This window comes from Octodon degus, unplaced genomic scaffold, assembly GCF_000260255.1.
Source record: "Octodon degus isolate 3935 unplaced genomic scaffold, OctDeg1.0 scaffold00071, whole genome shotgun sequence".
Classification (NCBI taxonomy): Eukaryota; Metazoa; Chordata; class Mammalia; order Rodentia; family Octodontidae; genus Octodon; species Octodon degus.
This window is the reverse complement of record NW_004524647.1, coordinates 11228711-11248028: the sequence shown is the minus strand read 5'-3', so window position 1 is coordinate 11248028 and position 19318 is coordinate 11228711. Positions and strand designations below refer to the sequence as shown.

At 42.8% G+C, this 19318-nt stretch overlaps 1 protein-coding gene across 1 annotated transcript in view; it reads right to left on the bottom strand.

Annotated features, from left to right (window-relative positions):
* Positions 1–15263, bottom strand: part of Taf3 (TATA-box binding protein associated factor 3) — a 176106-nt gene extending 160843 nt beyond the window's left edge. Inside the window, exons 1-2 of the mRNA XM_004635293.2 lie at positions 14898–15263; positions 9682–9924 (exon numbers count right to left, since the gene is read on the bottom strand). Of these exons, the coding sequence (XP_004635350.1) occupies positions 9682–9924; positions 14898–15063 (409 nt within the window). The 5' untranslated portion in view covers positions 15064–15263. The remainder of the gene's footprint in view (positions 1–9681; positions 9925–14897) is intronic.
* Between the last annotated feature and the right edge of the window lie 4055 nt (positions 15264–19318).

The window sequence follows — 19318 nt, the reverse complement described above, 5'->3', positions numbered from 1 at the left end:
AAGAATATATGCAGTGTATTATTTGTTGAAACTGTACTTCCAATTTGATTTGAAACTGTCTCATTGCTATCTGTTTATCAATAAAACTTTGAAAAAAAAAGAGACTATCACTATTTTGCAACCTTTAATGAAATAATGGATCACAAAAAAGATTATAAACATGGTTAATGTAAAAAAAAAAAAAAAGGAAAACCAAACGTTAATCGGCCTAACTAGAGAAGAAAATACTCATTATGTCTTGTAAAAGGCACTGACCTGAGTGTGGCCAAGCTTGGATTCTCGCTACCAGTTTGCAAAAAGCACAATGGACAGCTGCAGAGTACACAGAGTGTAGGACCCACAAAATTCAAATGCAGAAAGTCATAGGGGCCACATTCTTCAAAAAATTAATTACACAACAAAGAAAGAATGGGCTTGGGGTAGGGAGTAATCTACAATTACTTTCTGGTGCATGTCCATAATCCCAGTACTTTGGAGGCTGAGGCAGGAGTATCTCTGTGAATTCCAGGGAAGCCTGGGAAACATGGTGAGTTTAAGACTAGACTGAACTACATAGTGAGACCCTGTCAATAAATGAAATGAAAAGAAAAAAAAAAAAATACAAGAGACAAAAATATGAAAAGGAGAGGAGCATGGAGAACAGTAAATTAATAGGTTTAGGTGTTTTTGACAGCTGAGTTAGACAGAAATATTTATATAGTGAGATGTGGGAAGGTCCTTGAAGCAGTCAGTATAAGAAATCAAGATGCCCTGCAACTGTGAGACAGAAAGGCACCTCTGCTGTGGGCCAGATCTCAAGATAGAAGGTAAATGCACCCATATTCTTCCTAAAGATAAACATCAGGGACTTGAAAAAGACAGGGAGAACCACTAACCTGACCCCCTAGAGGACACTTCTTGTTCTGTATTCATGCCCACTTGCTGCATGAGATGCTTCTCTATTTGATCCTGATTTAATCAATTTTACCTGAGCAATTAGATTCATAATCATACTGGCTGGCCACGATTTTGTCCCACCTCATGCCCACCTTGGGCCCACCTCATCCTGTGGTTTTGCTCTATAAAATCCCTAGGAGAGGCAGGGTCCTTGGACCCACTCAGGACTCCTGTCTCTCATGCAGACAGACTCTTTCCCCCAATAAATATACTCTGCTCTTAACCACTGTTGTTCCTAAAAGTCACTGTTCAATTTTAGAGAACACAAAGTCATCCCAGATATCCAGCAGGTTGGGAGTTTCTCCCTCCTATACCATGGACACACACACTAGATAAAACTAAAGCAAAGAAGTAATTTCTATAAAGTCAAGGTAGTGCTTCTTTGCTGAAGGCTTGGGGAAGGAGCTATGACTGGGGCTCAGGGCTTCTGTGAGAGGTGGTAAAGTTCTACTTCTTGAACTGGGAGGTACCTACATAGGTATTAAATAGCCTTTTCTTTTCCTTTCATTCGTTTCATTTCTTTTTCCCATAGTAGAGATTGAACCCAGGACCTTTGCAATGATATTTTTTATCTTGAGATAAGGTCTTGATAACTTGCTAAATTGCCTAGCTGTTGTGATCCTCCTGCTTCAGTCTCCCAGAGTGCTGGGGTAACAGCATGCTCTAGCATGTACGGCTTTAAATGTCCTTTTTAGATCACCCAATTAGATAGTGTAACTGGTGACTTCAGAGAAAGCTATTTCATGAAAATGTCTGTTGCTACAAGAAAATGCCTAAAGGAAAAAAAAGGAAAGGACCAAGCCAAACAGAATCTGGATTGTACCAACAGTCTTATCAATGAAACTGAAGAGAACAGGATTTTGAGTCTAAGACATCCAAAATTTTCACCTGAAGAGCTCTAGGATTCACACCTGTTAGTAATAAAAGTATTCTTAAACCAGACCTGGTGGTGCATGCTGTACTGTCAACACTCAAAGGGCTGAGATGGGAGAATCCCCATAGATTCAGGGCAGCCTGGGCTACATAGCAGGAGTCTCCAAAAAATAAAAATAAAAACAACAACAAAACTCAAGAGGTTATTCTTGGAAATGAGAGCATGGAAAGGCGAGGAGACCCTTTCTTGGAGCTTAGGATACCTGGGGCACTTTTTGTGTGGCAGTGCTGGGAATGACCTCAGCGTGTCTCACAAGCTAGGCAAGTGCTCCACCTCTGACCTGTGCCTCCACTGCCCAAGGCTTTTCATAAACAAGCTTTGTATTATTTTAATGTTTTCAAACATGTAAATATTTTTAAAGGGGCTTGCTAATGAAGATAGAAATTTCTGACAGAAATAAAGACAAATACACGGGCACGTTAACACACACCTGTAATCCCAGCACTTGAGAGACTCAGGCAAAAGGACTGCTGAGTTCAATGACAGTGTGAACTATATAGTGAGACTGCCTTAAAAAACAACAAAGCAAAACAAAGCAAACCCACTTCCCCAAAAAGAAATGACAAATACATATTTATGCAAAAGAGTTCCAAAAGGTTCACATCATACATCACATTCAACAAGAGAGCTATATAACTCCCGATTCCTTAACACAGTAAAGTCTTTCCGACTTGTTTCCCAAGAGCAGAGAGTACAGAAGGAGGGGTAAAAAGACTCCATACAGCTGAGCTGGGTGGCTCACACCTGACAGCACTCTGTGGCTAAGGCAGGAGGATCATTACAAGTCCAAAGCCAGGCTGTGCTATATAGTGAGTTTAAGGCCAGCCTGAACTATGTGGTGAGACACCCCCAACCCCCTAAAGAGTAACTGAACAGTGGAGAAACCTGACAAGCACTACTTTAGCCAAGTGACTAAAGTCAACTTCAACAGAGGAGATTCGGGATTGGGGTTTTAGCTTAGTGGTAAAGTGCTTGCCTAGTAAATGTGAGGTCTTGGGTTCAAGCCTTAGCACCAAAAAAAAATTAAAAATCAAAAGAAAAAAATTATGTCAATTACATAAGTCCTTTGACTAGACAATGCCATTAAAAAAGTACTCTTATCTCTGTAGTCTTCCCTCCCAAAATCTCAAATTTCCAGGGTAATCATGAAAAAAAATCTCAGAGGTGCATCCTATCACATACTTGACCAATACTCTTCAAAACTGCCAAGGTTTTCAAAAACAAGAAAAGCCTGAAAAAATACCACAGCCAAGAGGAAACACTAAAGGAACATGACAACTAAAGATAATAAGGTCCTGGATAGGACCACAGGGAGAGAAGAAGGACAGTGGGGAAAGCTGAAGACAGCTGAGCCTGGCAGCGCATGCACACCTATGATCCCAGCCCTCTGGAGGTTGAAGCAGGAGGATTTCTGTGGGTTGGAGGCTGGCTTGGAATACACAGCAAGACCCAGGCTCAAAAAAACAAAACAAAAAAAGACATGAAAAAAAAAAACTATATACATACACACAAAAACCAAAGCTAAATAAAATATTGACTTTCATTAATAATAATGTATCAATCTTGGTTCATTAATTATAACAAATGTACTGGCGCAAGATTTTATTAATAGAGGAATCTGGATACAGAATATAAAGAAACTGTACTACTCTCTTTTTCTGTAAGTCTAAAACTGAAACAACCTATTTAAATGATGTAAAACTAGAAATCCTACCTGTAGCTGTATCACATATCTTTATTTTTTTCTTCTTTTGGCAGTAGTAGTAGTTGAATCTAGGACTGTTGCATTAAGCTATATCCTTTTTCATTTTTTATTTTGAGACAGAATTTTATTATGTTACTGAGTTGTTCAGGCTGGGCTCTGTCTTGGGATCCTCCTGCCTCAGCCTCCTGAGCACTGGGATTACAGGCTGAGATTATAGGCGTGAGCCACCCCACCTGGCATAGTTTAGTTTTGGATAATCTGTTTGCTAGGGCTTAATACATTGTAGAAAAGTAATTAAATAACTCTTTAAATCAACAAACACAGGTTATACACAGACCAGTGATTAAGTCTGTATATGAAACATGGAGTGAAATTAAGCCAGGGGCTAGGGCTACAGTTCAGAGGTAAGGAACACACTTAGGGTGCAAGAGGTGTTAGGCTCAATACTCAGCACCAGAAATAAACAATCAAACAAACAATTTGGCCAGTGTAGCTCATCTGAGTATTTTTTTTATTTTAAACATTACCATAGAGCTATACCTCTAGTCACTTAAGTAATAAGTTTTTAAAAAACAGGGGAAGGGCTGGGGAGATAGTTTGGTGGTCTAAGTCCCTCTCTGACAAGCATAGGACCTGGGTTTGATTCCCAGAACAGCATGCCGTACTGTGGCTCTGGTCACTGAAACTGGGTGTGGTGGCGCACGCCTGTAATCCCAGCACTGGGGAAGCTGAGACAAAAGGATCACTACAAGTTCAAGCTGTGTAGTGAGACCTTGTACCAAATAAATAAACAAATGAATGATAAAAAAAAAATTTTTTTAAAGAGAAATAACAGGAGATGGTAAGATAAACACCCTCCAGAACAGATTTAGAAAGCCCCAGAAGGCACAGAGAATGTGGATTAGGGTTTTGGACATGGAAAGTACAACTCTGGTTCAGTCACATGCCGTTTGATAGTACACAAAAGCCTTAGCTGTTAAACTTGGCCTAATTCACTGACATGAAATTCATGGGGTCTTAACATTTTAAAAATCACTAACACCAATTATTTTAACATTAGTATCCTTAATGTCTGCTAAATCGCTTCAAATTTCCTCTATCATGGCATTTCAGTTCTTGTTTTCTTGGCACAATTGTAATTTTTGTGTACTAATACCTGTTCCCTTAGCTAAACACTCCAGAGCTATGCCTACTAACTGTCAAAGTACAAGACGATAGAATAGATTGATAATTTAGTAGTACTTTTATAAAGACATCTAGGATGTTCAATAAATCATATTTAAGAACAAGAACAAAGAAGGAAATTCCAGGGTCACCAGATACTCATGGCCTCATTTAGAGAAAAAGGAGTTCTTTTTTAGCCCGTCTGTTACCAGGGTTCTGCACAAAAAGTCTTCCTTTGATATGGTCGGTACTTAAATGCATCTGCTACATTTTAAAAGTAAATACATTCCTGATTTTAAAAACTAACAAAACTAGTTTCTAAGATCCAAAACAGTGATAAAAGGGGATCGAAATTGATGGTGAATGTTTAAATTTTGAAAAACTATTATAGTAAAAGACTGTAGTGGTTGATACATTGTGTCAACTTGGGATGACTCCCTGGTGCACTTCCTGCTGGTGGGGGTCCCACCCTGGGGCACAATTGGTTCTGCCCCCAGAGTGACTCAGCACAAAGAGACCATACAAAGGGGCTGAGGAAGTAATCGATCTTCCACTTCCTTTGAGGGGCTTAAGTCTTCGCATTCGGCTTGGGCTTCATCGCCTGGCTTGCAGCGCAGACTCTTACACCTTGGATCCTTCACCTTCCGTCGCAGACTCTTCAGCATCCATCAGCATCCATCGCAGACTCTTCAGTCTTCCCTCACAGACCCATCAGCTGACGAATAGAGACTTGCTCGGAGCACAGCAGTGAGCTTCAGACCTTGGGACTGAACTCCTCAGTCTGGGGTGTGCAGACGCCCTCTGCACATGTCTTAACCCAACCTTGTAATTTCTTATACATTGTATATCTTGTGTTAATATCTGTTCTTTATATCTGTTCCTCTAAGTAAAACCCTGACCAATACAAAGACTCATTGGGCCGGCCAGATAGCTCAGTGTATTAAAATGCCTGCTTCAGCAGAGTGCAGGGACTGGGTTCAATTGTTGGCCTGCTGTGCCGGTGGGGCACGCTGAGACAGCAATTGAGACTGGGCTTGTCACATGCCTATAATCCCAGCGCTTGGGAGGCTGAAAACAAGACAATCACTATGCCCAATCTGTGTAGTGAGACCCTGTAGACCCCGTACTAAATACATTAAAAAAAAAAAAAAAAAAGACTCATTGCCAGGCCGGGGAGATAGCTCAGTGGCAAAAGTGCCTGCCTGGCAAGCATAAGGTCCTGAGTTTGATCCCTGGTACAAAATTTTTTTAAAAAGACACATGGCCCACTCAAGAGGCTGAGGCAGGAGGATCACTGCAAGTTCCAGACCAGCCTGGGCTACACAGTGAGCTTAAGGCCAGCCTGACCTGCACAGCAAGACTCTATCTTTAAAAAAAAAGGATGCATTACTATTTTTTTTTTTTAATTGTATTTATTTATTTGTTTGTGGCCAGCTCAGCCTACCTGGGGGCAGGGCTGGCTGGCATGTGGTGCTGGGGGATTGAACCGCGGTCCCTGTGCTTTGCTAAGCTTGTTCTAAGTAGGTGCTTTAGACCACTGAGCCATCTCACCAGCCCCAGGATGCATTACTATTAATCCCTCTCAAGATATTCCCTCTTATTTTGAGTACACTTATCCCATCATTCTTGTCACTTTCTGTAGCAGTGCTGGAAAGTGTGATAAAAAGTACAGGGAATGTTGCTGCTGAGTGCTAGCCAATGGAATGGAAAGAAGGGCTCCTGAAAACACTGCAGTGTTTTCTCATCCACCTTACTCACTGGATGTGGCACCGGGTGACTTTCCCAAAGTCAAAATGACCGTGAAAAGTAAATGTTTTAGGGGTCAGGGAGATAGCTCAGTAGAATAAACACTTGCCTGGCAAGCGCAAGGGCCTGAGTTCAATTCCCTGTTCCGCAAAAAAAAAAAAAAAAAAGAAAAATAAATGTTTTAAATCTATTTAGGATCTTGAGGCAATCACAACAGCATAAGTAAAGACATAAAAAAAGGACTTCCAGAATTGCTTCAGAAAGCAGCAAGAATGATGAGAGAATGAACAGAGACGGGAATGAAGGGAATTAGGAGTATTGTGATGAGGATTAATGCCTTTTTTTTTTTGGACCGGGGACCAAACTCAGGACTTTGCGCTTAACAGGCAGGCGCTTAAGCTGCTGAGCTATCTCCCAGGCACAGCAACGTGTCTTTTACTAATAGAATTTTTAAAAATTTAAATAGGTGCTGTAGTTTTCAATCAAACCTTATATAAAGCAATGGAGGTGGTTAAAAAGAATTTTACATAGGAGAATATAAACAGTAAGGTTCCTGAAAAATAATACAAGCTGCAAATACAAATAAATTCAAAGGGAGGGGTGCTAAACAGTTACTGAAAGAAGCTGGAGAAGACTGGGATGAATCTGCACATTTTAAATAGCTCAGTAGAATAAGTGCTTGCCTGGCAAGCGCAAGGGCCTGAGTTCAATCCCCGGTTACAAAAAAAAAAAAAAAAAAAAAAAAAAATTCCACTATTAATAGTAGCAACAGTCCTAGATTAAAGAAGTAACAGGGAACTTCTATATGTGAGCCCATTATCAATAGCGCACAACTCAGTTCAGTAACGTACTGAAGGTACCCTTTGCTCAGAGAGCCATCCTAGACCCTGCTGATGCTGACTCCTGGTTTTAGTCAGCATTAATTTCTAAAACCTTGAAATGGAGAAATGATCAGCTACTGAGCAAAGCCTTTCCGAAGAGGGCCAAATCAGAAAACTAGGATACTTTTCCAAAAGGTTATGGTAAACCTTTCCATCTAGCCAAGGCGACTACCAAGCGTGGACACAATGCTTTGTTTCAGTACCTTGCCAGCCTCTATGATGATCTCCCTATCCACAGGGAAGCCCTACAGCTAAGTCAAGTCGGCCCAGTTTTTCAGATTAGACAAAGAGACAACTTACTCCAACTTTAAGCAGAATGCATGAGCCAAACAGGTAACACTCCAAATCACCAATGAAGTGAACAAGAACTGTACTGCAGGAAATGGCAACCCTTGGGCATGGTCAGTAGGAAGGTAAATTGGTTCAGCTGCTGTGGAAAACAGGCTGGCAACCTTCAAGGCTCAGGCACAGGGCTCAGCATGTGCTTAGCACATGATGCCCGGGGTTCAGTAACTAGCATGGAAACAAACAACAAAACAGAATTAATGTATGATCAACTTCTGGGTATAGGGCCGGGGAGATAGTTCAGTGGCACAATGCCTGCCCAGCAAGTGCAAGGTCCCAAGTTCTATTCCTGGTACCAGAAAAGAAAAAAAAAAAAAGAAAGAAAGAAAAGAAACTACTTCAGGTACAAACCCAGAACAACTGCAAGTGGGGACTTGTACATACTCTTGGCGTATCACCGTTCAATGCCTCTCTATTTACAAGAGCTAAAAGGTAGAAACAATAGTCTGTCACAGGTAAAAGATAAACAGATGTGGAATATACATATACTACTGCATTATTCTACCTTAAAAAGGAATTAGTCCTGACACACAATATAACATTGATGAGCCTTGAAGACACTATGCTAGGTGAAATAAGTCGTCACAAATAGACAAATTCCATACCAGGCAGGGCAGCACAGGTTGGTAATGCCAGCCACCCAGGACTGCTGCCACTGCCGAGGCAGAAGTTCAAGGCCACTTTGGTCACACAGTGAGTTCAAGGCCCGTGTGAATGACATACCCAGACCCTATTTCAAAAGATGCAAACAATAATAATAACAAAAACCAAAACCAGACAAATGTATGATCTCACTTGTAAGAGGTACCTAGAGTAGGTATTTCAGTGACAGAAAATGAATGGCAACTGCCAGGTCCTGGGAGGAGTGGGAAATGGTGACTTACACACAAAAGTTTCAGAGATGGACAGCTATGAAGGTTGCATAAGAACATGAACAAAGTTAATGACATAGAACTATAACCTAAAAATGATTAAAATACATGATTTTATCTTAGGTACGTTTTACCATAATTTAAAAAAATCATAAATAAGGTTTACTTCTTGGTCATTTATATCATCCTGAAGTATACCAGAGACTTTGGACTTGAAAAAAAAAAAATCAAATGAAATGAATTATAACTTTTCCACTTTATAAAAAGTATTTTTTGTCATTAGAGACTACAAATTATTTAAGTATGTTTGGGATCTTGATGAACTTAATGATCAGCATGTAAAATCAGGGCCAGGATATAGCTCAGCAGCACAAGCGCCTGCCTGGCAGGCCCCAGGTCCTGAGTTTGATCCCTAGTACCAAAAACAGAAACAACACATTAAATATGTAAAATCATGTAATGAGAATTCAACTATGCAATGGGACTGACAACTATGCTCAGCTAACTATTTGATACCCTGACCAAACAAGAAACACAGTCACCCACCACTCCCAACAGTGAGCTAGGTCTGCACATGCTGGAGAATATTCAAGGCCACTCATGCCATCACTCTGGGGACACACATTAATGGTAATAAAAGGAGGGGAAAGAACTACCTCAACTTTTCTTTTTTATATCAAAGGTTTTCTTTTTTATTTTTTTGAGAGTCTCACTATGCAGTTCAGGCTGGCCTTGAACTCACAATGTAGCCCAGGTTGGCCTCGAACTCATAAGTGATCCTCCTGCCTCAGCCTCCTGGGGGCTGGAGTGCTGGGATTACTGGCATACGCCAGCACACCTGGCTTTTAGTGGTTTTCTAATTTAGTCATTATCCTATTCTCACCTATTGAAAGGTTTCTTTTTGTGGCTACATTCTGTTCTCCCTACTGAAAACACTGTAACCTTGATTGTACCATGGCTTGCCTGGTAATCCCAGGTAAAGTTTGTTGGTTTGGACTGCATTTCTAGAATTCATATGTTGGCAAAGCACAGAAAGCTAAAAAGATTAAAAATCCATTAAAATAATCATTCATGTATGAGGAAAAATCAACTACAAACCTTCTTGAGAAGACACAATGGGTGGCAAGTAATCCGGAATGTATTCTTTTCTTTCCTCTGCATCTTTACTTCCAGGTTGTGGAAACTGGAGCACATTGTTCTTGCTAACAGGAAATGAAGGGATTTGATGTGGGAAAGTAACAGGTTCAATATTGTGAATATAGTCTTCTAGTTCATGAAGACTAACGCCCATAAGCTGGAAAGCTTCACCAACATCATCCAAAATTGGGTCAGTTCGGCCATCTGAAAGGCAAGAACAAACTGTTACTTAAAGAAAAAAAAAAAACCTTTTCTAAAGATTGCTAAAAATATGCTCATATGAGCATTTTTTTTAAAAAATATTAAGCAAATATGCAGCTCTGAGTCAAATATATTATATATTTAAAACTTAGTTCCTAGGAAGACTTTAACAGAACATCACATAAAATCTTATAAAGTTGATTACCAAAAGGGGCTGGGGGTGTAGCTCAGTGCGAAGGGCTTGGGATCATTCCCCAAGACCTCTACCAAAAATACCTGCAACAGTGGTTGACACAAAGAGTCTGCCCAGTAACTAGTGCTATGATTACCTTCCTCATCAAATAGCTAGCTGCTGTGTTGAGTTAGTGAATGTCTGTTCCATTTTCGCTATTATTCCCTAATGTATCCCTGGGACTATTAAAGGCAGCTGACACAAGATGAGTGCTCAAGTAAACGTTTGTTAATGATTATACTCCTGAACCAATGTTTTAAATCCAAGAATATTTACAAGGAAAGACTTAGATTCTAAAGGTAATTTCTATGTAAGTTTTTAAGCGTAATTAGAAGACGTCATATAAAATAGACAAAAAATTAGAAGTTAATATATAATGAGATTTTATTTACAAAAGCCGGGTATGATGGCACACACCTATAATCCCCTGTACTTGGGAGGCTGTAACAGATGGATTGCTACCAGCCTGGGACCGTCCTGGGCTACATGGTGAGTTCAAAACCAGCCTGAACTACATAGGGAGACCCTGTTTCAAAAAAGCAAAATAAAACAAATGCATTTTTTCTTAGGAGTATCCTTTGCAAAATTTGAGGCTCCCACATCGTTTTAAATTTCTACAAGACCCAGGAATGGCAGCTCAGTACTGTAATTCCAGCATATGAGAGGCTGAGACAGGAGGATCACAAGTCTGTGGCTGTCCTGGGCAACTCAGTCACTTAGCAAGTCTGTATCTCAAAAATAAAAAGAGGCTGGGGATATAGGGCAGTGCTAAAACAACAGGTTTAACTTCCAGTACTACAATAAATAAACACTTTTCTTTCTCCTTTACTAAACACAGACACACAGTGCAACTCTCCCACTAGCACTCTCTCAGTACAAAAACCAGAGTCATCTTAAACTCCTCCATGTGCTCTGCAGTCCCAGAGCCTCCGCCCCTGGTGCCGCCAACCTGCTCTTTTTCTTGTCACAGAGTTCTGATTTTTCTTTTCTTTTCTTTCTTTTTTGCGGAACCGGGGATTGAACTCAAGCCCTTGCGCTTGCCAGGGAAGCGCTTATTCCACTGAGCCATCTCCCCGGCCCCCTGATTTTTCTTCCTCTGTATGTATGACCATTACTTCAGCATATAGTGGTCTCTCTCCTATCCACAGGGGATATATTTCCCAACCCTCAGTAATGCCTGTAACCTCAGATGGGGCGTTGAACGCTATATATACTGGTTTCTCTTTTTCCTATACATACATATTTATAACAGTTTAATATGTAAAATAAGCACAATAAGATATTAAAAATAAACAATTTCAAAATAGAACAATTACAATATACTCTAATAAAAATTATTTACAACATGAACTGTTTATTTCTAGCAATTCCATTGAATATTTTTAGACCACTTTGACTAGGTAACTTAAGCCTTAATAAGCAAAACTGTGGATGGGAGAACACTATGTAGTTCTACATCCAGCTGCCTATCAAAATTTTCCTTAGATTTCACTGCAGTACCATTTCCTTAAAATACCACTTTCTTTTTTTTTTTTTTTTTAATTTTATTCATTTATTTGTGTGTGTGGGGGGGGGGTAGCCAGCTCAGTCCACCAGGGGGCGCTGCTGGCTGGCATGTGGTGCTGGGGGATTGAACCGTGGTCCCTGTGCTCTGCCAATCTTGTTCTAAGTAGGTGCTTTAGACCACTGAGCCATTTCACCAGCCCCAAAATACCACTTTCAATATATGCAGTGTGTATGTGTTTGTTCATTTTATTTTGTTTCATTATGCAGGCCAGGTTCAGCTCAAACTCACAACCTCCAGAGTGATGGAATTACAGCTGTGTGCCACCACATTTGGCGGAAGTACACAAGGTTTTCTACTACATTTTACTTTTTCATAAAGCGTTTAATTCTTTCCATAACCAGATTTCACTCTTGAATATTTTCTTTGAACATCTTTCAAATGAACTAGCTACCGAGGTGGGGCTGGTCACCTTAAGGGATGCTTTCTATCTTACTTAGAAATCTTATTTTACCATATTCCTTAACAGAGAATTCTCTTCACCTATATGTAACTGAACTTTGTAGCCCAACTCAACTCTCATTTTGCTGTGACGTAACCCTAGCCTAAAACCCACAATTCACAAACTTATGCCCTTTATCTTACTCATTAAGCTATATAAAGAGACCCTGTCTCAAAAATAAAAACAAAACAAAATTAAAAAAAAAAATTGGCCAGGGACAGAGCTCAGCAGTACAGTGCCTGCCTGGCAAGTGGAGGTTGTAAGTTCGATTCCCAGTACCAAAAAAAGAGAAAAATAAAGAAAAAAAAAAAAATTAGAGTGTGGAATACAAGACTGCATAGTTGTAATGTGAATTCAATTTTAAAATACAGGATGAAAAAGAATCTTAAAATGTCTGTCTCCTTAATAGTATATCTAAATTAGCATTTTAAGAAATTCTCCAAATCACCATGAGGAATAATGAACATGACAATTACATTCTCACTAAAATCAAAAAAACTAACTAGAGAAATTGGGTAATGAAGGAGAAGGCTCACACTAACATATCTTGGCAACTTGAAGCACTCACCAGTGGCGCAGGCATACCTGTCCCACCTGGCGGTACCACCCTCTGTGGCAGTCATGCAGGTACCACAGCTGGCTCAGAGCTCCTGGCAGCAGATGAATCATGGCTCTGTTATGAACATGCTAAGGAACTACAGTGATCCTCTGGTGACTCCGGAATACCTAGTCAGCTAAAGTGCCAGCGCACACTCTGGTTCTAGGTAGAAGGCATGAAGGTAACAACATATTGAAGGGATGTTTTGGCACCTGTCAATCAACATCTGTCCATATTTAGGTAACTTGGCAGCAAACATATAATAAGACTACCTACAATGCTCCTATTTCATCATGGGCCACGGAAGGGAGCCTGAAGGAAAACAAGCAAAAGCCAGAAAAGTATTCTGCTGGTGGTGGTCTGCTTTCAGGATGATGATGATGAATGAATATTACTTCACAGTTCCCTCTTTAGAAGTACTGGTGAAATCAAACCTTCAAAAAAACTGGATGTTTTAAGAACCTCAAAAGTGAAGTCAAGCTGAGAATAGTGATACATGCCTGTTATCCCACCCACTCCGGAGGCTGAGGCAGGAAGCTTAACACCACTATGGGCAATTTAGCAACTGTCTGTCTCAAAAATAAATAAATAAATAAAGAGATGCAACCCAGTGGTAAAGCATCCCCGGGTTCAATTTTCAGAATGGGGTGGGGGGAGTGTCAATAAATGGCTATTATGGTAGTGGATTACCAGTTCAATCCATTGAACAAATATTTCTTTTTTACTATATTTAGCCCTGTTCTAGGTTACAGAATACAAATATAATCAATTTGTCTTATACAGACAATTACAAAACAGGCTGATATATCAGGGAAATATGCACAGGATTGTAAAAGCAGGTAACTGGGTTCCTGAAAGCAAAATACTGTGAATCTTCAAATAAAAATGGTCTACTGGTGGACTTGGGAGTAAAGACACTTGGAAACAGTGTGCATCCAGGCATTTAGGGCTAAACAGCTGTAAATGTTCTAGAAAAGGCAGGCAGCTCAGTGTGGCTGCAGATTACTATGGCAGGGTGGCAGAAGATAAAAACTAGCTTACAAAGGAAGCTGCTGCTTCAATTTAGATTTTAGCCTCTAATCAATCAGTGTAACTGAAATATTTTTAAAGAAAGAATAAGAACATCAGATTTGGGCTGTGGACAGGACCTCATTTGTGTGCTGGACAGCACTTTGGCAGCACTACTGAAATGGAATTTAGAACCTATGAAACACAAGGCATCTAAGGGCCTCCACTTTTTAAACCTGGAAACTTCAACAAAACATTCTATGAAACACTTCATCTAGTTCGCCAATTTATCAATTTAAAAACTACAATCTGAAATCTAAATGAGTGGAACCCTCCGACGCCCATGTACATATGCACATTTCGCATGTCAACAAAATGACCCTTGGCTTCTGGTAAAATAGTCCTCGTTATTACATAGCAGTAGCTGTAGTTCCAGGCACTCACCCAAAAGCCGTAAACTGTGAAGCCCAGGTTACCTGGAGAACCTTGCAAATTACCTAGGATCCCTCTACCAGACTTTCATAGCCGCTGACATAAAAATTACAAAAGTGGAAGCCTTTATAGAATGAAAGTTCATCCACTAAGCGAGACTGACCAAGTCCGCCTTTGGAAACAGTAAGTGGAGATGCTGTCTGTGCAGCGAACAGAAAAAAGAGGGAAGAGGCTAGCGGAGAGAGCTGTCAAGGAGTCCGTGCGGAGAGGAGCTGCTCGAGAATGGCCAGGCTGGTGAGAAACGGCCGGTAGACGGAGCGCCTGTGACAACTAGTTGTAGTAGTTTGAAGGAAAGGGAGGAAAAGGACCAGGATAAGAGGGTGTAGGGCACTCGGGTGGGTTCAACCGCAGCAGACAGGTGACAAGAAGAAAGAGCAAGGCACCTCCCAGAGGGAGACGAGGTGTGCAGCCCGAGCGCAGCCGGGCGCCCGCCCGGTGGCGGGAAGTTAGCGGATGCACGGGAGGCACCGCGGATGACTGGAGTTTGCAGGAGCAGTGGAAGCGCTGGGCGCCGAGAAGGTGGCTGATCCCGGGCGGGATGCACACGGCAAGAGCCAGGGACGCCGAGGGAGGGACGGGGAGAGCGAGGTGTCTCGCGTGACTCGCCGGGCAGCCCTCCCGCACCCAGCCCGGTACTCACAGAGTTCAGAGTACCGATGGCAGCCCCGGCCCAGCTGCTGCAAATAGCGCTGCAGCACGTCGGTGAGGAGATGGCAGGCGCTGAGCTGCACCGAGTCCCAGCCCAGCGCCTGGCAGATCTGCGCCACCGAGACCCTCAACAACGACCTGGAGTAACTCTCGCACATCCCGCTGCGTGGACGCCACCGCAGCTCTTGCTGCCACTCCTCTCCAGCCCCGCCGCCTGACCTTAGCAGAGCCCCCAAGTCATTCTCTGGGGCCCTCGAGGCGGGGAAATCGTCCCCCGGACCCCCGGCGACCACCTCAAAGCGCCAGCAGCACGGAGCGCGCCAGCCTGAGAGCCGCCATTTTGGACTCGCTCCGCCTCCCGCTGGACGCCCGCCGGGGCGAGGCATCACGAGTCGAATACCGGTAGAGCCGATGAGAAAGCTCCGCCCCGTGGGAGTAGAGCGATGGTTTCGGTATCGACTCTCGGTCCTGGAAGCCGGCCGGAAACAGATGTGCGGAGCGCTGGTGGAGCACGCCCAAGGCCAACAGGTACTGGGACTAGGAGGAGAAGACAGAGGGAAACGGTGTTTTAAGGGGCAGACGAGAGAGCTGGTGTGTGACAGTGAAATATTAGTATTATTGGAAGGCTAACTGCCACAGATCTGGGGCAAGAGTATTTAAAGTGGTCCCCCGAACGAGGGTCTGATCCGGTCTCGCCTCTGCTATAGGTAAATAAATAAATGGAGCTGGCGTGGTGGCTGTCATCCCAGCACTGAGGAAGCTGAAGCTGTAGGATCGCGAGTTCAGACTGGGCTGCACAGGGATCCCCTGTGCTAAAGCACTTAAGTAAATGAGAGATGGAAGGGGCCGTTTGCCACTGTACAGTCTGAATAAAGACCAAGCCGTTCAGTGTGTCATCCAAAAGTCTTCAGGATAGAGCCAGGACTAAAGGCAGCTGCCATCCTCTCTTAATGGAGGACCCCCCTACCCCCCGCACCCCCCACTCCCACACAAGCAGCACTCAAGAGCAATAGTTCAGGCTGCGTTTAACTCACTGTGTAGTCCAGGTTGGCCTGGAGTTTGTGGCGATGCTCCTGCCTCTGCCTCCCGAGTGCCGGAACTGCAGAAGTGTGCCACCACACCCGGCCAAGAGCACTACTATTTTAATGCAATTTTTAAATTGAAGGTCGGGGCTGGAGAGATGGCTCAGTGGTCTAAAGCACCTACTTGGAACAAGCTTGGGAAAGCACAGGGACCGCGGTTCGATCCCCCAGCACCACATGCCAGCCAGCCCCGCCCCCCTGGTGGGCTGAGCTGGCCACACACACACACACACACACACAATAAATGTTAAAAAAAAATAAAAATAAATTGAAGGTCATATAACATGTCCAAAACTCCTTCCCTCACTCACCTGATTCTTGTACAGATCTGTTTTACCAACACCTTACTTTGTTTTTTGAGTCTCAGTGTAGTCCAGGATGGCCTTGTACTTGCTGTGTAGCCCAGCATGGCCTTGAAATGATCCTTCTGCTTCAGCCTCCCAAGTGCTGGGATTACAGGAAGTACAAGCCACCACACTTGGCTCTAAAACTGTGTTTTTCCCCACAACAACAACAACAACAAAACAGGTAGACTGTTGGCATAGTGGCACATGCCTATAATCCCAGCACTAGGGAGCCTGAGGCAGGAGGATCACTCTGAGTTTGAGACCAGTCTGGGCTACAAAGTGAGTTCAAAGACAGCATGAAGTGCTTAGCAAGACCCTGTCTCAAAAAACACAAAACAAAGGGCCGGCCAGATAGCTCAACTGACTAAAGTGCCTGCTTAGGCAGAGCACAGTGGCAGGGTTTGATCCCGAGCAAGCCCATGCTGCCCCCTCCATCTGAGACAGGATTAAGACTGGATAGGCATGCACCTGTAATTCCAGCCCGTGGGAGGCTGAAAACAGGAGGATCACTATGAGTCCAATCTATGTAGTAAGACCCTATAGACCCTGTACTAAATACGTTTAAAAAACAATGCAAAATAAAGGAACAGGTAGGTTATCTGTGGGCCAGTTTGTTCAAGATTTGTGCACTGCCAGCTACTGAGACCTATCCAGGGCACAGGGAACTCACTTTCTCACAGAAGCCTAAGCAATTCCTAAAATTCATGCAATAGGTAGTGTCTTGGCAATGGTCGCCTATTCTAGAGCTTCTGCCAGCTCCAGCCAAGCATCACTGGATCTTCCCAAGGTGTTGGGAATTGGGATGGTGTAGTGAATAATTTGATTTTTAAATATTGGGAACAAAGTTATGTTGCTTTATTGTCACGCTGTGTTGCCCAGGTTGTCCTAGAACTCGTGGGCTCCTGTGGTTTCCTCACTTTGGCTTCCTGGACTAGACTACAGATGTGTGTACCACCACACCCCACCTGCTAGGAACGCAAAGTTTGAGTTTGCAAACCTCACTAATCCCATGGTTAAGCTACATTTAGCATGTGAGTAGCCAAGTGTTATGGTTTGGATCTAGATATAACCCCATTCAGTCATAGGTAGGGCTTTTTCAGAGGTGGCGGAGTCTAGGATGTGTGATTAAAGGTTGAGATTAAGGGTGGGTGATTATTTAAATAATTTAAACCATTATTTGGTTTGGCACTACCCTAATGTACACCACCTAGATACAAGATAAAAGGGGCAGAAAGATGCTGGGGTTTTTTTTGTTTTTGTTTTTTTTGGTGGTACCAGGGATCAAACTCAGGACCTTGCATTTGCCAGGCAAGCACTTATTCCACTGTGCTATCTCCCCAGCCAGAAAGATGCTGTTGAAGCCTCTCATTAGCTGAGTGTAGTGGCTCACACAAACCTGCACTCTGGAGGCTGAGGCAGGAGAATTGCCAGGAGTTTGACACTAACCTGAATTACAGAGCAAGACCCTGTCTGAAAAAAAGAAGTCCCTGGTTGCTTTGCTATGTTTTTCCTCTGCCAAAACACCCTGCCTTGGAGCCAGCTGACTACAGACTGAAGCCTCTACACAGTGTGAGCCGAATAAACCTTTCCCCCTTTAACTTTGGGTGTCATGTATTTTGTCTCAGTAAGGAGAGAAGAATAATTAAGACACCATGTCATAATGGCTGACCTATTCAGTTTCTTAAATATGCCCTTCTGAGCTGGAAGTAGTGGCACACACATACTAGTAATTTCAGCATTTGAGAGGCTAAGGCAGGATGATTGCAAGTTTGAGGCCAGCCTGGGCTACATAATGAGACACTCAAAAAACCAAAACAAAATGAAGAAACACCCAAACATCCACTTGCATGACAAATACACCTCTCCCCACCATGTGCATGCTCCTGCATGCACACGCATGCATGTCTGCATGCACACATGCACACGCACACACTGTACAAGTAAGGGCAGCCAGGTCTTGTAGTCATCAGGCCAACTACTCCTCCTAGGACAGTGGCGTCCTTCTCTCACTGCTGCTGTGTCATGGCTGCAGTATCCAGGTAGCAACTGTAGCTAACATTTCAGCAGGACTGCTGCTGTATCTCCTTCTGAGAGCATTACTCCTTTTGGAAACTGAAGGTAACAAACCTGAGAGCCCAGAACTGCAGGAACGTGAAGAGTTTCGCAAGTGGGTCACTGGTAGTGATGGTGTCGAGAGAAACTACAGCCTCTGCTCCACTTGTCTGCCTGCTGAGAACCCAGACATTAGAAAAGCCGTGACCTGAAGTTCACATGGCATCCTGGGGAGCGGTGCCAGGGGCTTAACTGGGAGCTTAGCTGTCGTCTATAGCTACCAATGGCAGCTCCAGCTGTTGTGCTGTCACCAGCAGATTTCATGGGCTGTACCCACTCCTGCACCTCCTGTGTTATCAAATAGATCCTTTGGGTTAATGCTGCATGGTATAGGTACTAGCTGACTAGACACCATGAGCCAAAAAGGCAAATCCCAACCCAGAGTACATGTGTATTTCTTACCCAGTCCAATGCGTGCTCTTCCAAGGAGCAAGGGATTCTGATGTAATGAGCTTGGTTTTCTTGGTGGTTTGTTTTTGTTTTTTGTTTTTTTGTTTTTTTGTTTTTTGTTTTTTGGGTTGGTTTTTGAGACAGGGTCTTTCTGTATAGTCTAGGCTGGCATTAAATTCATTGTGTATCCTACGCTGGCTTCAAACTCATGGCAATCCTGCTTTAGTCTCTTGAGTGCTGGGATTACAGTTGTGTGCCTAGTTATTTTGATTGTGCAGATCAAATCACCCACTTGTTGGTTGTCCCTCTATTTCATTTTGTAGCCCCGTGTTCTATGACTCATTTTTATAACTCGCCACCTGGCCCACTCCCATTTTTCTCTCATGATAAGGCATTCACCCGGCTTTTGGTAAGAACTAAAATGGCCACTGTTAGGGTCCTGTGACCCTTGCAATTACAATATCTGATACATGGATACATCA